At 38.4% G+C, this 22646-nt stretch overlaps 1 protein-coding gene across 1 annotated transcript; it reads right to left on the bottom strand.

The window, feature by feature from the left end:
• Positions 1–21351: 21351 nt before the first annotated feature.
• LOC107917420 (uncharacterized) lies at positions 21352–21971 on the bottom strand. The gene is made up of 2 exons (XM_016846774.1): positions 21915–21971; positions 21352–21849 (listed from the first exon to the last, which is right to left on the bottom strand). Exons 1-2 carry the CDS (start codon positions 21969–21971, stop codon positions 21352–21354), a joined length of 555 nt encoding a protein of 184 aa, XP_016702263.1.
• Between the last annotated feature and the right edge of the window lie 675 nt (positions 21972–22646).

Here is a 22646-nt window from a genome sequence, read left to right as displayed (position 1 = left end):
CTCCATACCATGACAATGCGAATTGGAATGAGCTTATTGTTATCATTACTTACTACTGTGACACCTGCTTTCTTGGGAACACATTGTACAGGACTCACCCATGAGTTGTTTGATATCGGATAAATAATGCCAGCATCAAGTCACTTGATAATCTTTTTCTTGAAAACTTCTTTCATGATCAGATTCAATCTTCCCTGCTGTTCAATAGAATTGATATGGAAATCCTCCAACAAAATTATATGCATGTAGAGAGTAGGGCTAATTCCCCTTATATTAGCAATGATTTATCCTAATACCTTCTTAGATCCCCAAAGGACTTCTAACAACTTGAACCCTTGCTCGGGTCTAAACTCCGTACAAATTACTATTGGTAAAGTGTTGTAGTCTCCCAAATATGCATATTTTAAATGTCGCAACAAAGGTTTCAGCTCTAGTGTGGAAGGTTCCCCTATAGAAGGTTTAGGAGGATTAAAAGAACAATTTGGTAAATCCAAGGATTCAAAGTTCTTCCTTGGTCTATCCACAAACTACTTGGCTTCCATAAGTTCACTAATGTCCTAAAAAATTATTGCGTCACTCTGCTCAAGTGAGACTTCATCACATCAAAATTACTGTGGAAAAATTTTGCTAACTCTCCCTGCACTACTATTTCTATCAATCCAATGGCGTGTCATTCTTCATTCTCATCAGCACATTTCAAGACATCAAATACATTGAATGTAATCTACTGATCATTTGCCTTCATTGTCAGTTTGCCTTTCTTCACATCAATTAAAGTTCTATCAGTAGCAAGAAAAGGTCTTCCAAGAATAATTGGCACATCCTGGTCAACTTCACATTCTAAAATAAATAAATCTATAGGAAAATCAAATTTCTCTACTCTTACTAGCACATATTAAATTTTAACTTCCGCATGTGCGTAGGATCAATCAGCTAGTTGCAGCATAACTGTAATAGGTCTTACTTTCCCAATTCCCAGCTTCTTGGAAATAGACATAGGCATTAGATTTACACTAGCTCGTAAATCACATAATGCCTCACCAGCATAGTTTCTAATTGAACATGTGATAGTAAAACTCCCTGGGTCTTTCAACTTTGGAGGTAATTTATTCATCAACATTGCTGTGCACCCTTTGGTGAGAGCAATAGTCTTAAATTCTCCCAATCTACGCTTCTTTGACAGTATATCTTTCACAAATGTCACATAATTGGGCATCTACTCCAAAGCTTCTATATGCGGTATGTTGATATGATGTTGCTTCAGAACATCTAAAAATCTTTTGAACTAAACATCCTGTTTAGAATTATAGAATTGCTAAGGAAAAGGTAGGGTTGGTTATCCTTCAGGTTGTTTATATTGTTTTGCTGTGGCATTTTTGTTGGTAACATGATCTGATTCTGGTCCAACATTCATCTATTTACCTTTTCCAGGTGCAGTATACTTTTCAGTTGATTCTAAATTCTCTCCATGGTTGAGTTTGGAGTTGTCCTCTTCTACAGTGGTGTCTTGAACAACATCATCCAACTGTGTCCCACTTCTGAGAATGATGGCCTTGCACTGTTGCTTCCCTTGTGTTCTCAGATTCTCGGTTTAACTTGGCAATGCTCCTTGTGGCCTCAAATTTAAAGCATTCACTATCTGCCCCACTTGATTCTCAAGAGCTCTGAGGGACGCAACCTAGCTTTGAATTATAGCATCATTCTTGGCCATATATTCCTTTAGCAAGGCTTCAATAGAGGTAGAAGATTATGCTTGACTTTGTTGAACATTTTGTCTCGATATAGGATGATTATAACCAAGTGGTGCACTATTAGCATTCTGTCTTGCAACATTGTTTAAATTCCCCGCACCTTGATTATTCCAATAAAGTTCGGATGTTGATTCTACCTTGGATGGTTGTGTTGGAATAGAGGTTATTATTCTGGTTAAAATTACCCATGTAGTACACATATGCTAGGTTTGATAGGCATCCATCAAACACATGGTCTTCACCGTAATAGACACATGACAGTTCAACTGATTTCATCTCTTGGGCCGTATTGGGTCTCTTCATTGCATATTAGCTAAAGAAGATACCTAGGCTGTTAACAAAGTGATTACATCAAGCTCCATGGTACCAACAACTTTCTTGCCCATCCCAACCCTCGTGGTAGGATATTGATAATTATTATTGGCAATCTTTTCCAAATTCTCATATGCTTCATTATAAGATTTATCCAACAAGGTACCATTGGCAGAAGTTGTAACACCCTAAACCCGGCCTAGACTTTACGGCCGAATCTAGTGTGTTGATCAAAGTGTCGTTCAAAAATTGAGTTGTCGGTAAAAGTTTATTTCTAAAAGTAAAACCTTTTGTACATGGTTAGAAAATCATCTCGTCACATACGTTTGCTCAAAATATTTGCCTTTAGGATATTAATTCAACTGAAATTATGGAAGCTCTTTTGAAAACTTTGTTGTTTAAAGCTTGTGTTCTTTAGAAAACCATGAATAGTTTGAAAACTTGTGTTTTTGTAACGCCCTGCACCCGAGACCGTTGCCGGAGTCGAACACGAGGTGTTAACGAACTTATTCATTTATTTACACAGTTCATTTTAAAATTTCCAGACAAGCTGGCTAACTGCGTCACTGTCACCTTAAAAATCATATCTCGAGTTCCAAAACTCAAAAACTGATTCTGTAAATTTTCCCTGAAACTAGACTCATATATCCATCTACATATTTTTTTCTAGAATTTTTGGTCAGGCCAATTAGTACAATTTATTAGTTAAAGTCTCCCCTGTTTCAGGGTTCAACTACTCTGACCTTCATGCATTACGACTTAGATATCTCCCTGTACCAAGCTTCAATACATATGCCGTTTGTTTCTAATGAAGCTAGACTTAAAAAGGAATCTTTACATCTAAAGCATGACTTCTAATTATTTCTGGTTAATTTATGGTAAATTTCCAAAGTCAGAACAGGGGATCCAGTAACCGTTCTGGACCTGTTTCACGAAAACTTAAACATCTCATAAAATACAGCTAATATGGTCGTTTTGCTTCTTCCATATGAAAATAGACTCATCAAGGTTCGATTACATGATTTATTAATTATTTAATTACATTCCTACTATTTTTAGTGAATTTTCAAACTCACATCACTGCTGCTGTCAGCATCTATTTTAAGGTAAATTTCACCTATTTCATAGTTTCCATGATTCAACTAGCCATTTGACATACACAGCACCAAATATGATCGTGATTAACCATTCCAATGGCTAATCATTGCCAAGCAATTCCACACCTCTCAATAACCATATATATACAAAATGATTTTAATACTATGCTCAAAATATTTAAGCCATTTTCGCATGGCTATCCGAATATATACACATTACCAAAGGTACTTGATTAACAACAAAGGTTAGTCCTATACATGCCATTATCAACGTTTAACTAAAAGAGTACCAAAAGGGCTTAGATAGTGTGGACGACTTCGACTTCGACAATCCCGAGTCCGATAGCTGACGAACAAAAATCTATAAAACAGAGAATTAAAGAAACGGAATAAGCATTTAATGCTTAGTAAGTTTTGAGTAACAAAATTATTTACGACTAAACTATAGCGTTCATATGACTAGATGAATAATTTCATATATGCACATTCTCAAAATCATAATTTCTTCATGCTTCAATCAATATATTCATACACAGGGTATCAAACCTAACTAGAGGCCGGAAGCTCGTTAATCAATTGAGCGAGTACTATTTGAAAGGAATCAACCTTTCCGATGCATATACGAAACATACCTTATCGTTTGTATTTTATGAGCGTATTAATTGAAATTATTATAGCAAGATCGCTCGCTTCCAAACCCAAGTATCTTCGGGATTTAGCCGGATATCGCAACTCGCACAAATGCCTTCGGGTCTTAGCCCGGATATAGTCACTAGCATGAATGCCTTCGGGACTTAGCCTGGATATAGTCACTAGCACAAATGCCTTCGGGACATAGCCCGGGTATAGCAACTACTCGCAAAAATACCTTCGGGACTTAGCCCGGATATAGTAACTTGCACAAATGCCTTCGGGACTTAGCCCGTATATCATCCGAATAATCAAGCACATATACCAATAAATCATGACACATCCATATTTCATTATCATAACTAGAATTCAAACACAAGACGCTTATCAACCATTACCATTTTCGGCTCAATAGCCACATACAAAGAGCATGATTTTGATTTGCTTTATAACATGATCTCTATACACATTTGGCTACCCATCATAGGTATAAACTAATCACCTCAATATACAATTCAAGTAGAATCATTATATCACCGTTTATTTGTTATGCTTTTATGTCATGACTTAATCAAATCATAAACTAAGTGTAACACCCCGAACCCGAGGCCGTCGCCGGAGTCGAACACGAGGTGTTAACAGACTTCAAACCACTTATTAAAATTTTTCCAGACAAGCTGTCAATCTGCGTACTAGTCGCTTTAAAAATCATATCTTGAGTTCTGGAACTCAAAATCCAGTTCCGTTAATTTTCCCAGAAACTAGACTCATATTCTCATCTACATATTTTTTTCTAGAATTTTTGGTCAGGCCAATTAGTACAGTTTATTAGTCAAAGTCTCCCATGTTACTGGGGTCGACTACACTGACCTTTGCGCATTACGACCTGGATATCTCCCTGTAAAGAACTTCCATACTGATGCCGTTTGTTTCTATAGAAACTAGACTCAGAGAGGAATCTATACATATATGGTATGACTCCTAATTATCTCTGGTTAATTTATAATGAATTTCCAAAGTCGGAGTAGGGAATCCAGAAACCGTTCTGGCCCTGTCCCACGAGAACCTGATTATCTCTTAACATACTGTCCATATGATCCTTTCGTTACTTCTATATGAAAATAGACTCATCGAACTTCATTTACATAATTTATTCATCAATTAATTCCATTCCTACTATTTTTAGTGATTTTTCAATCTCATGTCACTGCTGCTGCCAGCATCTGTTACGAAAGCAACTATGCCCACTTCGTGTTTACTCCTTGATCTAACTAATAATTCATCATGCATATCACAAATTATGATCATGACTAACCATGCCAAAGGCTAATCATTGTCAAACTTCCCCCTACTACACTATTGCCATATCATGAATTTTAACACCAAAATAATCAACCATGACGTATGGCATAAAAAAGTCGAATTATCAAGATTTGCGACCTAACGTTATGAATCCAAACCCAACCGAACATTTATGCCATTTTCGCATGGCTAAAAGATTACATACCAAAGTTCAAACACAACATAATAGCCTATACATGCCGAAATGTTCTCCTAAGCCAACTAAGAAGAAAGTACCAAAACTTGCTATCCGGTGTGATGACTTCGATGACGGCCCGACCACGCAAAAGGAGATGAGTCCAAGAAACCTAGAATAGATGACAAGGAAACACCGAGTGAGTTTATAACTCAGTAAGTCATAAGCAATACACTACCATCCATTAATAACATTATCACAAGAGGAAACAAAATGGAACGAGGCTAGTTACTCCATCCATACCGAACCATATCATAGTTCCTCCGACCTATCGGTTCAATCTCATACCAAATCATGCATTCACATTCCATATACTCATCAATAGAATATTCGAGGCATTTTCATAAATCATTTTATTTTCGTTACAATCATACAACTAAACGGCCTTTCACCCATTCCACGATAAATCTTATGTACGTGACTTCAAGTATATTTGTCACATAGGTTCAACTTACCAAGCTCAACTCCAAATATAAACATAGCACCTATTAGCCATGAACTCAAGATACTTACCCGATCCGCTATCCGTGATCGACTCAATAGTGTCGCACACTTAGTGTCCATAATGATTCAAGAATATTTATTAAGTCCGCACACTCAGTGCTATATAATCAACTCGCACACTTAGTGCTACATAATCATACTCGCACACTTACTGCTACATAGTCAACTCGCACACTTAGTGCTACATAGTCAAACTCGCACACTTAGTGCTACATATTCAATTCGCACACTTAGTGCTGCACAATTTAAACCCGCACACTTAGCGCCAATCTCATGGTCATAAATGTTTATACCCGCACATTTAGTGCCGAGATCAACAACTCAATACATCTCACCTCTTTTCTTTTCATTCAACACTTTCATCACCACATACGTACATGCATATATATATATTTATTCATTCCATTCAGCATCATTACATAAACGTTATGACCATTTGAATTAATACCAACTATATGCTTAATGACTTACTTTATGTTGGGTAAGACGGTTCCAACTCGGCTACTCGATGATCTTTTCTTTGCCTTTGCTTGATTCTCTCCCTTTGATGTCTTGATCTATAATAAACACATTTAGTAGTTTAATTTTCTTGCTGGATACTTATGTATAATTTAACGGTTTTCACTTCATTTCACAATTATCCTTGTTCAAAATATCAAAACCTTAACCATATTCGATTATTGCTTCAAGGCCGAATGCATTATCGCTATTATGGTAACCTAGTCTTGAGTATTTTTGATTCTAATATACAACATCATGAATCAACTCAACCTTATAAGCCAATATTACTCCCTTAATCGGTTATCAAGAGTTAACAAAAATAGTATCACAAACATATACACCTATATGGCCGAATATACCAAATTAAATTTGACCTTACGTATGTGATTACCTATAGTTAATATACATCAAATTTCATACATTTAACCCTTAATTTCCACCACATAACAAGCGTAAATCGGGTTTATGGATATACCATGGCCGATTCAATCTAATCACTTCCAAAATCATCAACCATTTTCAATGCATATAACATATATAAACATGAATAAGTTTCATATAATCTCTTAACACATTAACTTCTTCCATCAACAACCTTTTGTTTCTTTATCCATCAAAACTTAAAGGAAATAATCAAATTCCTTCTTTAATAGCCATAGCCGAATGGTCCATCCATCCATCAAAGTTTTTTTAAAAAGAATTAGCATGGTCTAAGTAAGAACCATGATAATTAACCTAAAACAAGCTAAAATTTCACAACTTTAACACAATATACTAACCTTATTAAACATTCAAATGGCCGAAAGTTCTTTGCCCCTATTCCTTCCTTCAATTCGGCCAAGAAGACAAGAATGAAGCCCCTTTTTTTTTCATCACATTTTCATTCTTTTCTTTTATTTATTAAATCCCATAACCCAATATCAATTTCAACAAATATTTTGCCCATCATCAACCCACCTTGGCCGGCCACTATAAGGAAAATTGGGCAATTTGACATGCAAGTCCACCTTTGTGTTGACATGCACTAATAAGCCCCTTTAAAATTAACCTATCATTTCTCACCATGTCTCATGTTGATCCCTATTTAATAATTCCTCATGCAATTGGCAAAATTAAGGCATGAAACTTCCACATATGCATGTACACACATAATAAACATAGAATATAACAATTAATTATCTTCATAACTCGGTTTTGTGGTCCCGAAACCACTTCCCGACTAGGGTAAATTTTGGGCTGTTACAACTCTCCCCCACTTAAGAAATTTTCGTCCCCGAAAATCTTACCGGTAAATAGGTTTGGGTATCGTTCTTTCATCGAGCTCTCGGTTTCCCAAGTAGCTTCCTCGATCCCATGTTTGAGCCATAACACCTTCACTAACGGAACCCTTTTGTTTCGCAACTCCTTCACTTCACGAGCTAGGATACGTATCGGTTCTTCTTCATAACTCATATCGGCTTGAATTTCAACCTCTGATGGGCTAATTATATGCGATGGAACAGATCGATAGCGTCGAAGCATCGAAACATGAAAGACATCGTGACTCTTTTCAAGCTCAGGGGGCAAAATCAATCTATACGCAACTGGCCCCATTCGTTCGGAGATTTCGTACGGCCCAATGAATCTCGGGCTCAACTTGCCCTTACGGCCAAACCTAAGTACCTTTTTCCAAGGCGAAACTTTAAGGAACACTTTATCCCCCACCTGATATTCAATGTCCTTTCGTTTCAGATCCGCATACGATTTCTGACGATCTGTGGCTGCCTTCAGACTTTTGCGGATTACCTTTACTTTCTGTTCGGCATCTTTAATCAAATCAACTCCGAAAACTTTACTTTCACCGAGCTCGGTCCAAAACAATGGTGTACGGCATTTACGACCGTACAAAGCCTCGTAAGGTGCCATCTAAATACTTGATTGAAAACTATTGTCGTAAGCGAATTCAATCAAAGGTACATACCGTTCCCATGAACCACTAAACTCAAGGATGCAGCATCTCAGCATATCCTCGAGTATCTGAATTATCCTCTCGGATTGACCATCGGTTTGGGGATGAAAAGCGGTGCTAAAATGCAGCTTGGTACCCAAAGCTTCTTGCAATTTCTTCCAAAATCGCGAGGTGAATCTCGGATCTCTATCCGACACGATAGAAATAGGTACTCCATGTAATCTCACAATCTGAGAAACATACAATTCGGCTAGTTTATCCAATGAAAAATCCGTACATACAGGGATAAAGTGAGCCGACTTAGTCAGTCTATCGACAACAACCCAAATCGCATCTTTCTTACTCGTCGACAATGGTAACCCAGATACAAAATCCATCGTGACTCGATCCCATTTCCATTCAGGTATCATGATTGGCTGAAGTAATCCCGAAGGCACTTGATGTTCCGCTTTCACTTGTTGACATATTAAACACCTTAAAACAAATTCCGAAATGTCTCGTTTCATGCCCGGCCACCAAAATTGACATTTCAGATCGTTGTACATTTTAGTACTACCCGGGTGGATAGACATTCGGCCACTATGAGCCTCATTCAAAATCATCGAAATAAGTTCCGAATTCCTTGGAACACACAAACGACTTCTGAACCTCAAACAATCATCATCATCCATTTGAAACTCCGATTCCTTGTTCGGAACACACTCAGCCCGTTTTGCAACCAATTCATCATCAACTTTCTGGGCTTCACGAATTTGATGAATCAATAATGGTTTGGCTTTTAATTCAGCTACTAACACATTGTCGGGTAGAACAGACAAGTGCACATTCATCGCTCGTAAAGCAAACAGCGATTTCCGGCTTAAGGCATCCGCAACCACATTAGCCTTTCCCGGGTGGTAATCAATGGCAAGCTCGTAATCTTTCAACAACTCAAGCCAACGTCTTTGTCGCAGATTTAGGTCTCTTTGAGTCATCAAATATTTGAGACTTTTGTGATCCGAAAATACATGGCACTTTTCGCCAAACAAATAATGTCGCCATATTTTCAAAGCAAATACGATGGCGGCTAGCTCGAGATCATGGGTGGGATAATTTCTCTCGTGTGGCTTCAATTGTCTCGACGTATAGGCCACAACTCGACCTTCTTGCATCAATACGCAACCCAACCCGAGTAGGGATGCGTCACTATAAATGACAAACTCTTTGCCTGATTCGGGTTGCACTAAAATTAGAGCTTCAGTCAAATGAGTTTTCAGTTGATCGAAGCCTTTCTGACATTTCTCCGTCCATTCGAACTTAGCATCCTTTTGAAGTAGCTTCGTCATTGGTGTGGCTATCATCGAGAAACCTTTGACAAATCGTCGGTAATAACCGGCGAGTCCCAAAAAGCTCCGAACCTCAGTAATATTTCTCGGAGGTTTCCAGTTAAGTATGGCTGAGATTTTGTTCGGGTCAACTCGAATACCCGATGCGGATACCACATGACCCAAGAAGCTAACCTCTCTTAACCAGAACTCACACTTACGAACTTAGCATATAACTTCTTATCCCGCAAAACTTGCAACACTAATCTCAAGTGTTCAGCATGTTCGATCTCATCTCTTGAATAGACCAAGATGTCATCAATGAACACAACTACGAACCGATCCAAATATGGTCTGAAGATCCGATTCATCAAATCCATAAATACTGCAGGGGCATTAGTGAGCCCAAACGGCATCACTAAGAACTCGTAGTGACCGTACCTCGTTCTGAAAGCAGTTTTGGGTATGTCCGAATCTCGAATTCGCAACTGATAATAGCCCGATCTCAAATCTATTTTTGAGAACACTGAGGCTCCCTTCAGTTGGTCGAACAAATCATCGATGCGCGGCAACGGATATTTGTTCTTTATCGTCACTTTATTCAGTTGACGATAGTCAATGCACAACCTCATGGTTCCGTCCTTCTTTTTCACGAACAATACTGGTGCACCCCAAGGTGAGAAACTTGGTCGAGCGAAACCTCTATCCGTCAATTCTTGCAACTGAGCTTTCAACTCTTTTAACTCGGTTAGTGCCATACGATACGGAGCTATCGAAATTGGCGTAGTTCCAGGTACAAGCTCAATACCAAACTCTATCTCCCGAACAGGTGGCAAACCCGGTAACTCTTCAGGAAAAACATCCGGGTATTCACAAACCACCGGCACAGATTCGGGTTTCTTTTCTAACTCTTTGTCATCAAGTACATACGCAAGGTATGCTTCGCACCCTTTTCTCACATATTTCTGGGCCAACATTGCTGATATTACAGCTCGCAACCCCCTTAAGTCCGCAGACTCAACTCGGATTATCTCGTTATTTGCGCACCTCAAATCAATAGTCTTGCTTTTGCAATTCACAACCGCATCATGCGCGGTCAACCAATCCAAACCAAGAATAACATCAAATTCTTCAAACGGCAAAAGCATCAAATCGGCCGGAAAACAGGATTCTCGGATTATTAGAGGGCATCTCTTACACACTTTATCAACAAATACGCATTGACCCAAAGGGTTTGACACTCGAATTACGAACTCAGTAGACTCAACAGGTAGAGTCTTACTGGATGCTAAGGTTTCGCATACATATGAATGAGTAGAGCCAGGGTCAATCAATGCAATCACATTAGTATCAAAGAGAGTGAAGGTACCAGTGATGACGTCAGGGGAGGATGCCTCCTCTCGTGCGCGGATGGCATAAGCTCTAGCAGGAGTACGGTTCTTGGCTCGAACAGCCGTATCAGAGGCCCCTCTCTGACTACCACCCCTACCTCCCAAAATTTTCGGTGGTCTACCTCTAGTTGTCACTCCACTAGGTCTTGCACCTTGAATCTTATTCTTCTCATCAAGCTCCGTGCAATCTCTAATGAAGTGGTCCTTCGAACCGCATCCGTAACAGGCCCTGTTAATAGACTTACCCCAACATTCACCTATGTGTCGTCTTCTACATTGGGGACATTCAGGTTTCTCTAGACGATTATTGCCCACACTAGCTACCGAAGTAGCTCGGGAGTCCGTCGATGGTCTTGCTCTGATGGAAATTCCCGCAGTCGTCCTCGACTTATTAGTGTCCTCCCTGAACTTCTTTACGGCTGAGAACGGAGCTTTACCCGTCGATCTTTTACGATAGTCTCTAGCTTCAAATTCAGCCTTCTTCTTCTCCTTTCCAAGTTCTTCCGCCTTGCAGGCTCGTTCGACTAATGTCACGAATTCTTTTATCTCCAAAATACCCACTAGTAGCTTTAAATCTTCGTTCAATCCTTCTTCGAATCTTTTGCACATGGCAACCTCATCAGCTACACACTCCCGGACATACCTACTGAGTCTTACGAATTCATGTTCGTATTCAGATACTGTCATACGGCCTTGCTTAAGTTCTAAGAATTCCTTACGCTTTTGATCGATGAACCGTCGACTAATATATTTCTTCCGAAATTCCGTCTGAAAGAAGTCCCAAGTTACTCGTTCGTTCGGGACTATGGAAATCAAGGTCCTCCACCAATAGTAGGCTGAGTCTCGCAACAAAGATACAGCACACTTTAGACATTCATCAGGTGTGCATGACAGTTCATCGAACACCCGAACGGTGTTATCAAGCCAGAACTCGGCCCTTTCAGCATCATCAGTAACTATGGCCCTGAACTCCTCAGCCCCGCGCTTCCTAATCAAGCCTACAGGTGGCTTACTCAGCCTCACAGGATCAGTAACTGATGGCATTACTGGCTCCGGGGGTGGATTATTCAAATTCGGGAATTGTTGGACAGCCGGATTGGTTCGGGCATACTGCGCGACCCACTCATTCATCATGGTAAAGAAGGCTTGTTTAGCCCCCTCACCTTGATTATTCGCAGATGACTGAGGTTCAATAGGCGGTGTCGCTTGTGCAGGAGCAGCCGCTACACTTTCAACATCATCCACTAAGATTCTTTCTACACCGGGATCCATTTACTAATCAAAACATAAATTTTAACCGTCAGAAGTCATCACACAGTTAAACATTAACATTCGGCATGTATAGCTAGACTCATACGTGCTATGGTAGTCCTAGAACCGACTAAACCATAGCTCTGATATCAATCAAATGTAACACCCCGAACCCGAGGCCGTCGCCGGAGTCGAACACGAGGTGTTAACAGACTTCAAACCACTTATTAAAATTTTTCCAGACAAGCTGTCAATCTGCATACTAGTCGCTTTAAAAATCATATCTTGAGCTCTGGAACTCAAAATCCAGTTCCGTGAATTTTCCCTAAAACTAGACTCATATTCCCATCTACATATTTTTTTCTAGAATTTTTGGTTGGGCCAATTAGTACAGTTTATTAGTCAAAGTCTCCCATGTTACTGGGGTCGACTACACTGACCTTTGCGCATTACGACCTCGATATCTCCCTGTACAGAACTTCCATACTGATGCCGTTTGTTTCTACAGAAACTAAACTCAGAGAGGAATCTATACATATATGGTATGACTCCTAATTATCTCTGGTTAATTTACAATGAATTTCCAAAGTCGGAGCAGGGAATCCAGAAACCGTTCTGGCCCTGTCCCACGAGAACCTGATTATCTCTTAACATACTGTCCATATGATCCTTTCGTTACTTCTATATGAAAATAGACTCATCGAACTTCGATTACATAATTTATTCATCAATTAATTCCAGTCCTACTATTTTTAGTGATTTTTCAATCTCATGTCACTGCTGCTGCCAGCATCTGTTACGAAAGCAACTATGCCCACTTCGTGTTTACTCCTTGATCTAACTAATAATTCATCATGCATATCACAAATTATGATCATGACTAACCATGCCAAAGGCTAATCATTGTCAAACTTCCCCCTACTACACTATTGCCATATCATGAATTTTAACACCAAAATAATCAACCATGACGTATGGCATAAAAAGGTCGAATTATCAAGATTTGCGACCTAACGTTATGAATCCAAACCCAACCGAACATTTATGCCATTTTCGCATGGCTAAAAGATTACATACCAAAGTTCAAACACAACATAATAGCCTATACATGCCGAAATGTTCTCCTAAGCCAACTAAGAAGAAAGTACCAAAACTTGCTATCCGGTGTGATGACTTCGATGACGGCCCGACCACGCAAAAGGAGATGAGTCCAAGAAACCTAGAATAGGTGACAAGGAAACACCGAGTGAGTTTATAACTCAGTAAGTCATAAGCAATACACTACCATCCATTAATAACATTATCACAAGAGGAAACAAAATGGAACGAGGCTAGTTACTCCATCCATACCGAACCATACCATAGTTCCTCCGACCTATCGGTTCAATCTCATACCAAATCATGCATTCACATTCCATATACTCATCAATAGAATATTCGAGGCATTTTCATAAATCATTTTATTTTCGTTACAATCATACAACTAAACGGCCTTTCACCCATTCCACGATAAATCTTATGTACGTGACTTCAAGTATATTTGTCACATAGGTTCAACTTACCAAGCTCAACTCCAAATATAAACATAGCACCTATTAGCCATGAACTCAAGATACTTACCCGATCCGCTATCCGTGATCGACTCAATAGTGTCGCACACTTAGTGTCCATAATGATTCAAGAATATTTATTAAGTCCGCACACTCAGTGCTATATAATCAACTCGCACACTTAGTGCTACATAATCAAACTCGCACACTTACTGCTACATAGTCAACTCGCACACTTAGTGCTACATAGTCAAACTCGCACACTTAGTGCTACATATTCAATTCGCACACTTAGTGCTGCACAATTTAAACCCGCACACTTAGCGCCAATCTCATGGTCATAAATGTTTATACCCGCACATTTAGTGCCGAGATCAACAACTCAATACATCTCACCTCTTTTCTTTTCATTCAACACTTTCATCACCACATACGTACATGCATATATATATATTTATTCATTCCATTCAGCATCATTACATAAACGTTATGACCATTTGAATTAATACCAACTATATGCTTAATGACTTACTTTATGTTGGGTAAGACGGTTCCAACTCGGCTACTCGATGATCTTTTCTTTGCCTTTGCTTGATTCTCTCCCTTTGATGTCTTGATCTATAATAAACACATTTAGTAGTTTAATTTTCTTGCTGGATACTTATGTATAATTTAACGGTTTTCACTCCATTTCACAATTATCCTTGTTCAAAATATCAAAACCTTAACCATATTCGATTAATGCTTCAAGGCCGAATGCATTATCGCTATTATGGTAACCTAGTCTTGAGTATTTTTGATTCTAATATACAACATCATGAATCAACTCAACCTTATAAGCCAATATTACTCCCTTAATCGGTTATCAAGAGTTAACAAAAATAGTATCACAAACATATACACCTATATGGCCGAATATACCAAATTAAATTTGACCTTACGTATGTGATTACCTATAGTTAATATACATCAAATTTCATACATTTAACCCTTAATTTCCACCACATAACAAGCGTAAATCGGGTTTATGGATATACCATGGCCGATTCAATCTAATCACTTCCAAAATCATCAACCATTTTCAATGCATATAACATATATAAACATGAATAAGTTTCATATAATCTCTTAACACATTAACTTCTTCCATCAACAACCTTTTGTTTCTTTATCCATCAAAACTTAAAGGAAATAATCAAATTCCTTCTTTAATAGCCATAGCCGAATGGTCCATCCATCCATCAAAGTTTTTTTAAAAAGAATTAGCATGGTCTAAGTAAGAACCATGATAATTAACCTAAAACAAGCTAAAATTTCACAACTTTAACACAATATACTAACCTTATTAAACATTCAAATGGCCGAAAGTTCTTTGCCCCTATTCCTTCCTTCAATTCGGCCAAGAAGACAAGAATGAAGCCCCTTTTTTTTTCATCACATTTTCATTCTTTTCTTTTATTTATTAAATCCCATAACCCAATATCAATTTCAACAAATATTTTGCCCATCATCAACCCACCTTGGCCAGCCACTATAAGGAAAATTGGGCAATTTGACATGCAAGTCCACCTTTGTGTTGACATGCACTAATAAGCCCCTTTAAAATTAACCTATCATTTTTCACCATGTCTCATGTTGATCCCTATTTAATAATTCCTCATGCAATTGGCAAAATTAAGGCATGAAACTTCCACATATGCATGTACACACATAATAAACATAGAATATAACAATTAATTATCTTCATAACTCGATTTTGTGGTCCCGAAACCACTTCCCGACTAGGGTAAATTTTGGGCTGTTACACTAAGTTTCATTACTCGAAAACTTACCTCGGATGTTGTCAAACGATTTCAACGGCTATTCGATCACTTTTTCCTTTCCCTTATCCAACTTTGATCCTCTAAGCTCTTGAGCTAAATCAAACAATTTACTTCCCAATCAAACACAATCACACGGCATCCATATACATTTTAGAACCATTCTTAACATATTTACTACTCATTTACAAACAAAATACTCATATCACATTTATAAAACTACAAGCCGAATATACCTATGTGTGACCATCCCAATTTAATCGATTTCTTGTTTTATGCACTACCACATATTCACACATATATATATTATGCCATTTACTCACAAACCCCATTATGCCGAATATTCATTAACCAATAGTCACACACAATACTTATGTACAAAAATTTATCCACCCAAGCCTATAGTTCATTCGGCCATTCATCACTCAACCAAACAAAATTTCATAGCAAACTCCTATGACCAAGCACACACATATACTTACATCCCAATACTCATAACATTCAAAATCACATTTTAAGTAAATTATCTTAAACAATACCGAATCCTTAAGTGATTGAACATCAAATTTTTACTCAATTCCCAAACATATAAACAACATTTATTCATGACATCAAGCATCTTCATTTCGGCTATTACACATATATACACTAGCAATCAAATACTAACATTTGCACTTCACCTTAATAGCTAGCTTAGCAAACCTTAATTTAACATATAATTGTTCATAACACAATTAAAGCATCCTCTCCATTCCATCAATTCAAAACACATACATTGCCCAATAATATCCAAAAACATATTCGGCCTTAGTACTCAACTTGCTAGCCGATTTTTCTCCATTTAGCAACTAATGCACATATGTGCTCATTTGTTAGACTCTACGTCACCTAACTACCAATTTTTTTCTTTTCATCCAAATAACATGAACAACAACCATTTCTTGAACACTTTCTCTTAACCGATTACTCATGTTACCAACAAGATTCAAAATTTGGACATGGGCTAAGCAAGGAGCTTAATGACTAACTCAAAAAAAATGCTAGAAATCCAAGAATCATCCTTGAACTTACCTTGATTTAGCTGACCACCATAGCTGAATTTTTCCAAGCTTGTTCTCTCCTAGTCACGGCAATGAGGAGCACAGATGAAAACTTTGGTTTCTCCTCCCATTTACCACATGTTTTATTATTCTTAATTCCTTATTTTATTTTGTAAACTAATAATGCTAATAGAAAATACATATTATCATCAATGACCCATACCATGGCCGGCCACTACTTATTATAAATGGAAATTTGACATGCAAACCCATCATTTTTATAACATGCATTAATAGGTCCTTATAGATTAACCTATCACCTTTTAAAAGTGTCACACATAAGTCCTATTAATTAAATTCACATGCAATCGACTAAATCGAAGCTTAAAACTTTCACACATTCATATTCACATATTTTAGACAATAAATATCATATTCAAATACTTCGGTGACTCGGTTTAGCGGTCCCGAAACCACTTTTCGACTAGGGTCAATTTAGGGCTGTCACAGTTTTCCTAGACTAGCATTTTAATATAAGAAATCAAAAGCCCATTAAAAGTTAAAAACCCCCAAATAGCCTTATTACATAACTAAAACCCAAATATGAAAGCTTAAATAAATTGAGTTATTAACTTCCAATCTGCGGACGTGTGGCCACCACTGAGTCCTTCGCAGCTCCAAATCGTCTAAGGCTGGGGAATACCTACACAGTTAAAAGAATGGTGAGTTTACGAAAACTTAGTGTGTAATCTCTTATTGGTGAATAGTAATAGTGCATACAGTAACGGTCTGGGCCTGAGCCCTATTCATTAACAGTACACTCTGGGCCTAAGCCCTATCCAGTAACGATGTGGGCCTATGCCTAAAACAGTATAATCATAATACATGTATGCAACCGAACCCAATCCATCATGCTCACCACCCGTACCAACCAACTCACCATGTGGGGATTAAATCGACCCACCCAGCCAACTCACTAATATCGCAGCATAGCTGCTAATAATAACGCTGTAACACCCCTAACCCGTATCTATCGCCGAACTAGGGTTAAGCGGCATTACCAAACATATTGAAACACTTCATATATTTCACAAACATCATATCATCATAGTCAAACATCAACATAAGTCCCTTTCTTAGGTCAATGAGACCTTAAACATGCATTAGGAAGAGGTCAGGAGTAAACCGAACATGTTCACAACTTTCAACACTTAGGAAATTTTTCTATTCTGTTAAGGTCACATGCCTATGTGACCAGGCCGTGTGCCTTATACGAGTATCAGACACACCCATGTGAACCAGCCGTGCCAAAACAGGGTGACCATATTGACTTTCACCCATGGCCAATAGACACGCCTGTGTGCTATGGCCGTGTGATACTTAGCTAGCTATTGACTTATGGCCACGGCCATATGACAAGCCTGTGTGTCAAATCTGTGTGATTTTTAAGAGGTTACTGCCAAACAGACACGGCCACAACGCACGCCTGTGGCTTTTGACCGTGGCATAATGCAGGCTTGCTTTAAGCCAACTTGCCACCCCATTATGGGTCACCTTACAAACAAGGAATCAAGCATATATGTACAACCTAATCAACCATTCTTTATTGTAAAACATACATCATTCATTTTCATACCAAGAACTCATCAAACTTACCTTCTTCTTTATCCAATTAAGACATACCATAGTTGCAAATTAACATCACATATCATAAGCCATTATCAAATATGAGTTCAAACAAAAATTAGCCAAATCTCATGGCCAACTATATACATCACGAAACATACTTCACAACTACTAGCCTATACATTCCATACTTCAAATATTTACATTTTTAAAAGTACCAAAAATGAGATCGATAGTGTGGTGACGATCCTTAACTATCCCCAAGCCTTCAGTACAGACAGTAATCACACAGAGTAAGCTTTCAAAAGTTTAGTAAGCTCGTACTCAAAACATTCATAGTATATAAACATAAAATGATAACCTAAGAGTATTTGTACAATTTCAATCCATATAACTATATCAACTCAATGATTCATATACATAACATAATCTACCACTTAGGCATTATACATACCTGAAGCTTCCCGTACTTATTCACTTTTGTACTTACCTCATGATGAATGTTATAAGACTTTCCATAAGTTATTCATGTTTTACACATCATCACACTTAGTGCTATAAGGTTAGCCGAAGCTAAATATTTTCGTACACTTAGTGCCATCTCAAATAACTGAGACTAAGTCGGTATTGCACACTTAGTGCCTCAAGTAACCGAAGCCAGTTAAATGGTACACTTAGTGCCAAAGTTAGTTTAAATCACACACTTAGTGCTAAAACTTGACACCATATTATCCAATTCAATTATATACAACCCATGTAGAATAAAGGCATCAAAACTTACTTAACATCACATTTTAAGTACGAACTTACCTCGTATCAGAATTTGTCGACTCAGACTATCTACTCGATAACCTTCGACTTTCCTCGATCTAAGTTTGAATTCCTCCTTTCTTGATCCGATTTAAGCTTTCAACTAGCCGAACCCTAGAACTCTTGATCTTTTCGTTTTGTTCTTCAATTTTCGGTACAAACAAGGCATATAATGCCTATTTTCATGTTTCGTTATAACATATATTACTTTATTAAACATTTGACCATTATAACCTTTATTAAACCATTATAATTTCTCCTAACACATGTCCTTTTATGTTCATTCAAACTTCCAATGGTCAAATAACCACATAAGGACCTTTACTCTAGACAGCCAACTCAAATAAGCACTTAAACATCTAGCACACATCTTTTATATTTTATGTGATTAGGCCTTTTTTGCAAATTAAGCACATAAACAGTTCAATTTTCGCACAAAACTTTCACACATATCAATTTACGTATCATAGACACAGAAAATAATATTAAAATATTTTTCAACCTCAGATTTGTGGTCCCAAAACTACTATTCTGACTAGGGTCAAAACCAGACTATTATAAACGTAGCAAATCTACTAATAGCGGTAAATGTGGCGTAGCCACTAATATCAGAATACGTGGCAAAGCCACCAGAACAGTACTTTCTCCAAATCAGAATCCCAACCTCAATGTAGTATGTCATGTCATAATATTTCGTGTATACAAGGTTTCATACTTAGATACAGTAATGCATATATCGTACACTCATCAATTAATCTACCTCTAAGGTATAGCAATCATTTCACCCATTAGGGGTAGAATAGTAATTTTTACCCCTTAGGGGTATTTTGGTTATTCTACCTTCTAGGGTCTCGGTACAGATAATCGACCTCTCAAAAGTTTTACAGTCGCCTCAAGCGACTTAAGTAACCTAAACAGACCTAACAGTCTAAATGGGCCTAAGACCCATTTTTCGGCCCAAGTGGCCCCACACGCTCGTGTGGCCCACTTAGCCTAAATTTAGCTACTACTATGTGACCTACATAGCCCAATCTAAAATTTATCACTTAACGTGGATTTAACCTGCGTGGGGCCCATGAGCCTGTTGGGCCCTCGAAGCCCTTAACAGCCTATGCTATGCACATGACATGACAAGCCCAACTACTTCTCTCCTATTAGTTAGATTTACACAAGCGGGCTTATGGGGCCCATCAGGCCTATTTGGCCCATTGAGGCCTAGAACAGCCCCAGTACACGAGAATGCTAGTGGCGGCCTCTACAGTCTATCGCCCATGGTTTGTGGACTCAGTTTACCCCACGAGCGGTCGCACGCTCGTGAGGCCTCAAATGCCAAAGTTTTGGGATTTCGGCTTTTGTTGATTTCAAACAAAGAAGGGCGTGAATACACACCTGTTTATGAGAACGCGTCGAAGTCCACGATCATCAACTTTGGCACATCCTGCATTGAGTCTTAATCACTTCCGCCCTCACCAACTCATCTGGTTCGCTCTATTTAAAGCCAACTTCTCACTAATTCTCATGTTAGCTTCTCGATGTGGGATTACTTTCAACCACAGAGTTCCAGTCCAACTCCACCTCCTACATAGCTCAAACAACAAAATAAATACTCCATTGCGCATCGCAAGACTTGAACCTCAGACCTCACAGTTACACAACACGCCACCTTGCCACTCCACCACAGACTCTTTCTATGTCACAAAATATCCTCAATTAATTATAAGGTCTATAGGCCAAAGTCCAGGTTCCTTTAAAAGAAAAACCAAAATAAATTGCAAGAGCTAAGACTTGAACCTCGGCTCCCTTACAACCGTAATGATCCACAACCATTAGACCACATGCTTCCTTGTGTCATTTACTTAACACAATAATTTAAAAGGCCATCATCCAAGCATCTCTGGTTTTATTCACTTAAAACCAAAATTTTTTATAAAGCCCAGGTTTGAACCCAAGATTTCTCAGACACTTTACAGAGCACTTAACCACTGAAGCAGATACACATCTGTGTCATTTCCTTGCTCAATTAACTACTTATATACAACCTTTCTACGGACCCATACTCAAGGCCTAATACTTCTAGGCCCAAATTTGGGGCGTTACAACTCTACCCCCTTTAAGAAATTTTAGCCTTGAAATTTACCTATTTATAATAAGTGAAAGTATTATTGCCGCATCGCCTTCTCAGGCTCCCACGTGGCCTTTTTTGAATCGTGATTACGCCAAAGCACTTTGACCAGTGGAACAGATTTCTTTCTTAATACCTTAACATCACGATCCAATATCTACACCGATTCCTCCTCGATAGTCAAATCAAGTCCAACCTTGATTTCCTCAACTAAAATAATGTGCGAGGGATCAGAACGGTATCGCCTCAGCATTGAAACATGAAACACGTCATGAATCCTATCCAACTTTGAAGGCAACTCAAGTTGATGCGCGACTGGTCCCACCTGCCTAAGTATTCGGTAAGGTCGAACAAACCTAAGGCTAAGCTTGCCTTTTCGCCCAAACCTCAAAATTTTCTTCCATGGTGAGACCTTGAGAAAGACATAATACTCTATAGAGTACTCGATCTCTTTATGCTTCAAGTCTGCATAAGACTTCTGCCTATTAGATACTTCCTTTAACCAGTCTCGAATCAGTTTCACCTTATCATTTGTATCAAAAATTAATTCTGGCCCCAGAACTCGCCGCTCACCCAGCTCAATCCAACAAGTAGGAGTATGACACCTACGACCATAAACGCCTCGAATGGTGCCATTCAAATACTGGACTGGTAGCTGTTGTTATAAGCAAACTCTGCCAACGGCAAATAATCCTCCTAGTTGCCTCTGAAATCAATTACACAACCTCTTAACATGTCTTCTAGTATCTGAATCACCCTCTCTGACTTCCCATCCATCTGAGGGTGGAACGCAGTACTGAAATCCAGCCTTGTACCCAAAGCTTCGTGTAACTTTTTCCAGAACTTAAATGTGAATGTAGGATCTCTGTCAGATATGATAGAAATCGGTACACCATGCAGCCTCACAATTTCAACCACATACAACTTGGCCAGTTTCTGTAACGAATAATCTGTGTAGACCGGTATAAAATAGGCAGATTTAGTTAATCGGTCTACAATCACCGATATCAAATCCTTCATAGTCAGCATCAAGGGTAGCCCACTCACAAAATCTATGGTTACCCTCTCCCACTTCCAGAGTGGAATTTTAACTAGTTGTAATAACCCAGAAGGTAATTGATGCTCAGCCTTAACTTGCTGGCATGTCAGGTACTTACTCACATACTCAGTAATATTATGTTTCAATCCTGTCCACCAGTACAGCTTACGAATAAGTCGATATAACTTGTTTCTGCCAGGATGCATAACATATAGACTACTATGCGCCTCTAGCAGTCTAGACTGCCTCAGATCAGAATCGTTCAATATAAATAATTTTCCATGGAAGTATAATACTCTTTTCTCATTTAGCCCAAAATCCGTGGTCTCACCATTCTCAACTTGTCGAAAATGAGAAGCTAACGACTCATCTAGCAACTATTTCTCCTTAATTTGATCAATCCAAGTTGATCT

This window comes from Gossypium hirsutum, chromosome A01, assembly GCF_007990345.1.
Source record: "Gossypium hirsutum isolate 1008001.06 chromosome A01, Gossypium_hirsutum_v2.1, whole genome shotgun sequence".
In the NCBI taxonomy this organism is placed as follows: domain Eukaryota; kingdom Viridiplantae; phylum Streptophyta; class Magnoliopsida; order Malvales; family Malvaceae; genus Gossypium; species Gossypium hirsutum.
Note: the sequence above shows the minus strand (reverse complement) of the source record. Positions and strands in the feature narration are given on the sequence as shown.

Excerpts from the sequence above, each read along its gene's own strand:
- LOC107917420 (XM_016846774.1), bottom strand. The coding sequence starts at position 21,971 with ATGGATGGGAAGTCAGAGAGGGTGATTCAGATACTAGAAGACATGTTA. Across the intron at positions 21,850-21,914 it reads AAGACATGTTAAGAGGTTGT|CTACCAGTCCAGTATTTGAA; the intron begins GTAATTGATTTC and ends TTATAACAACAG.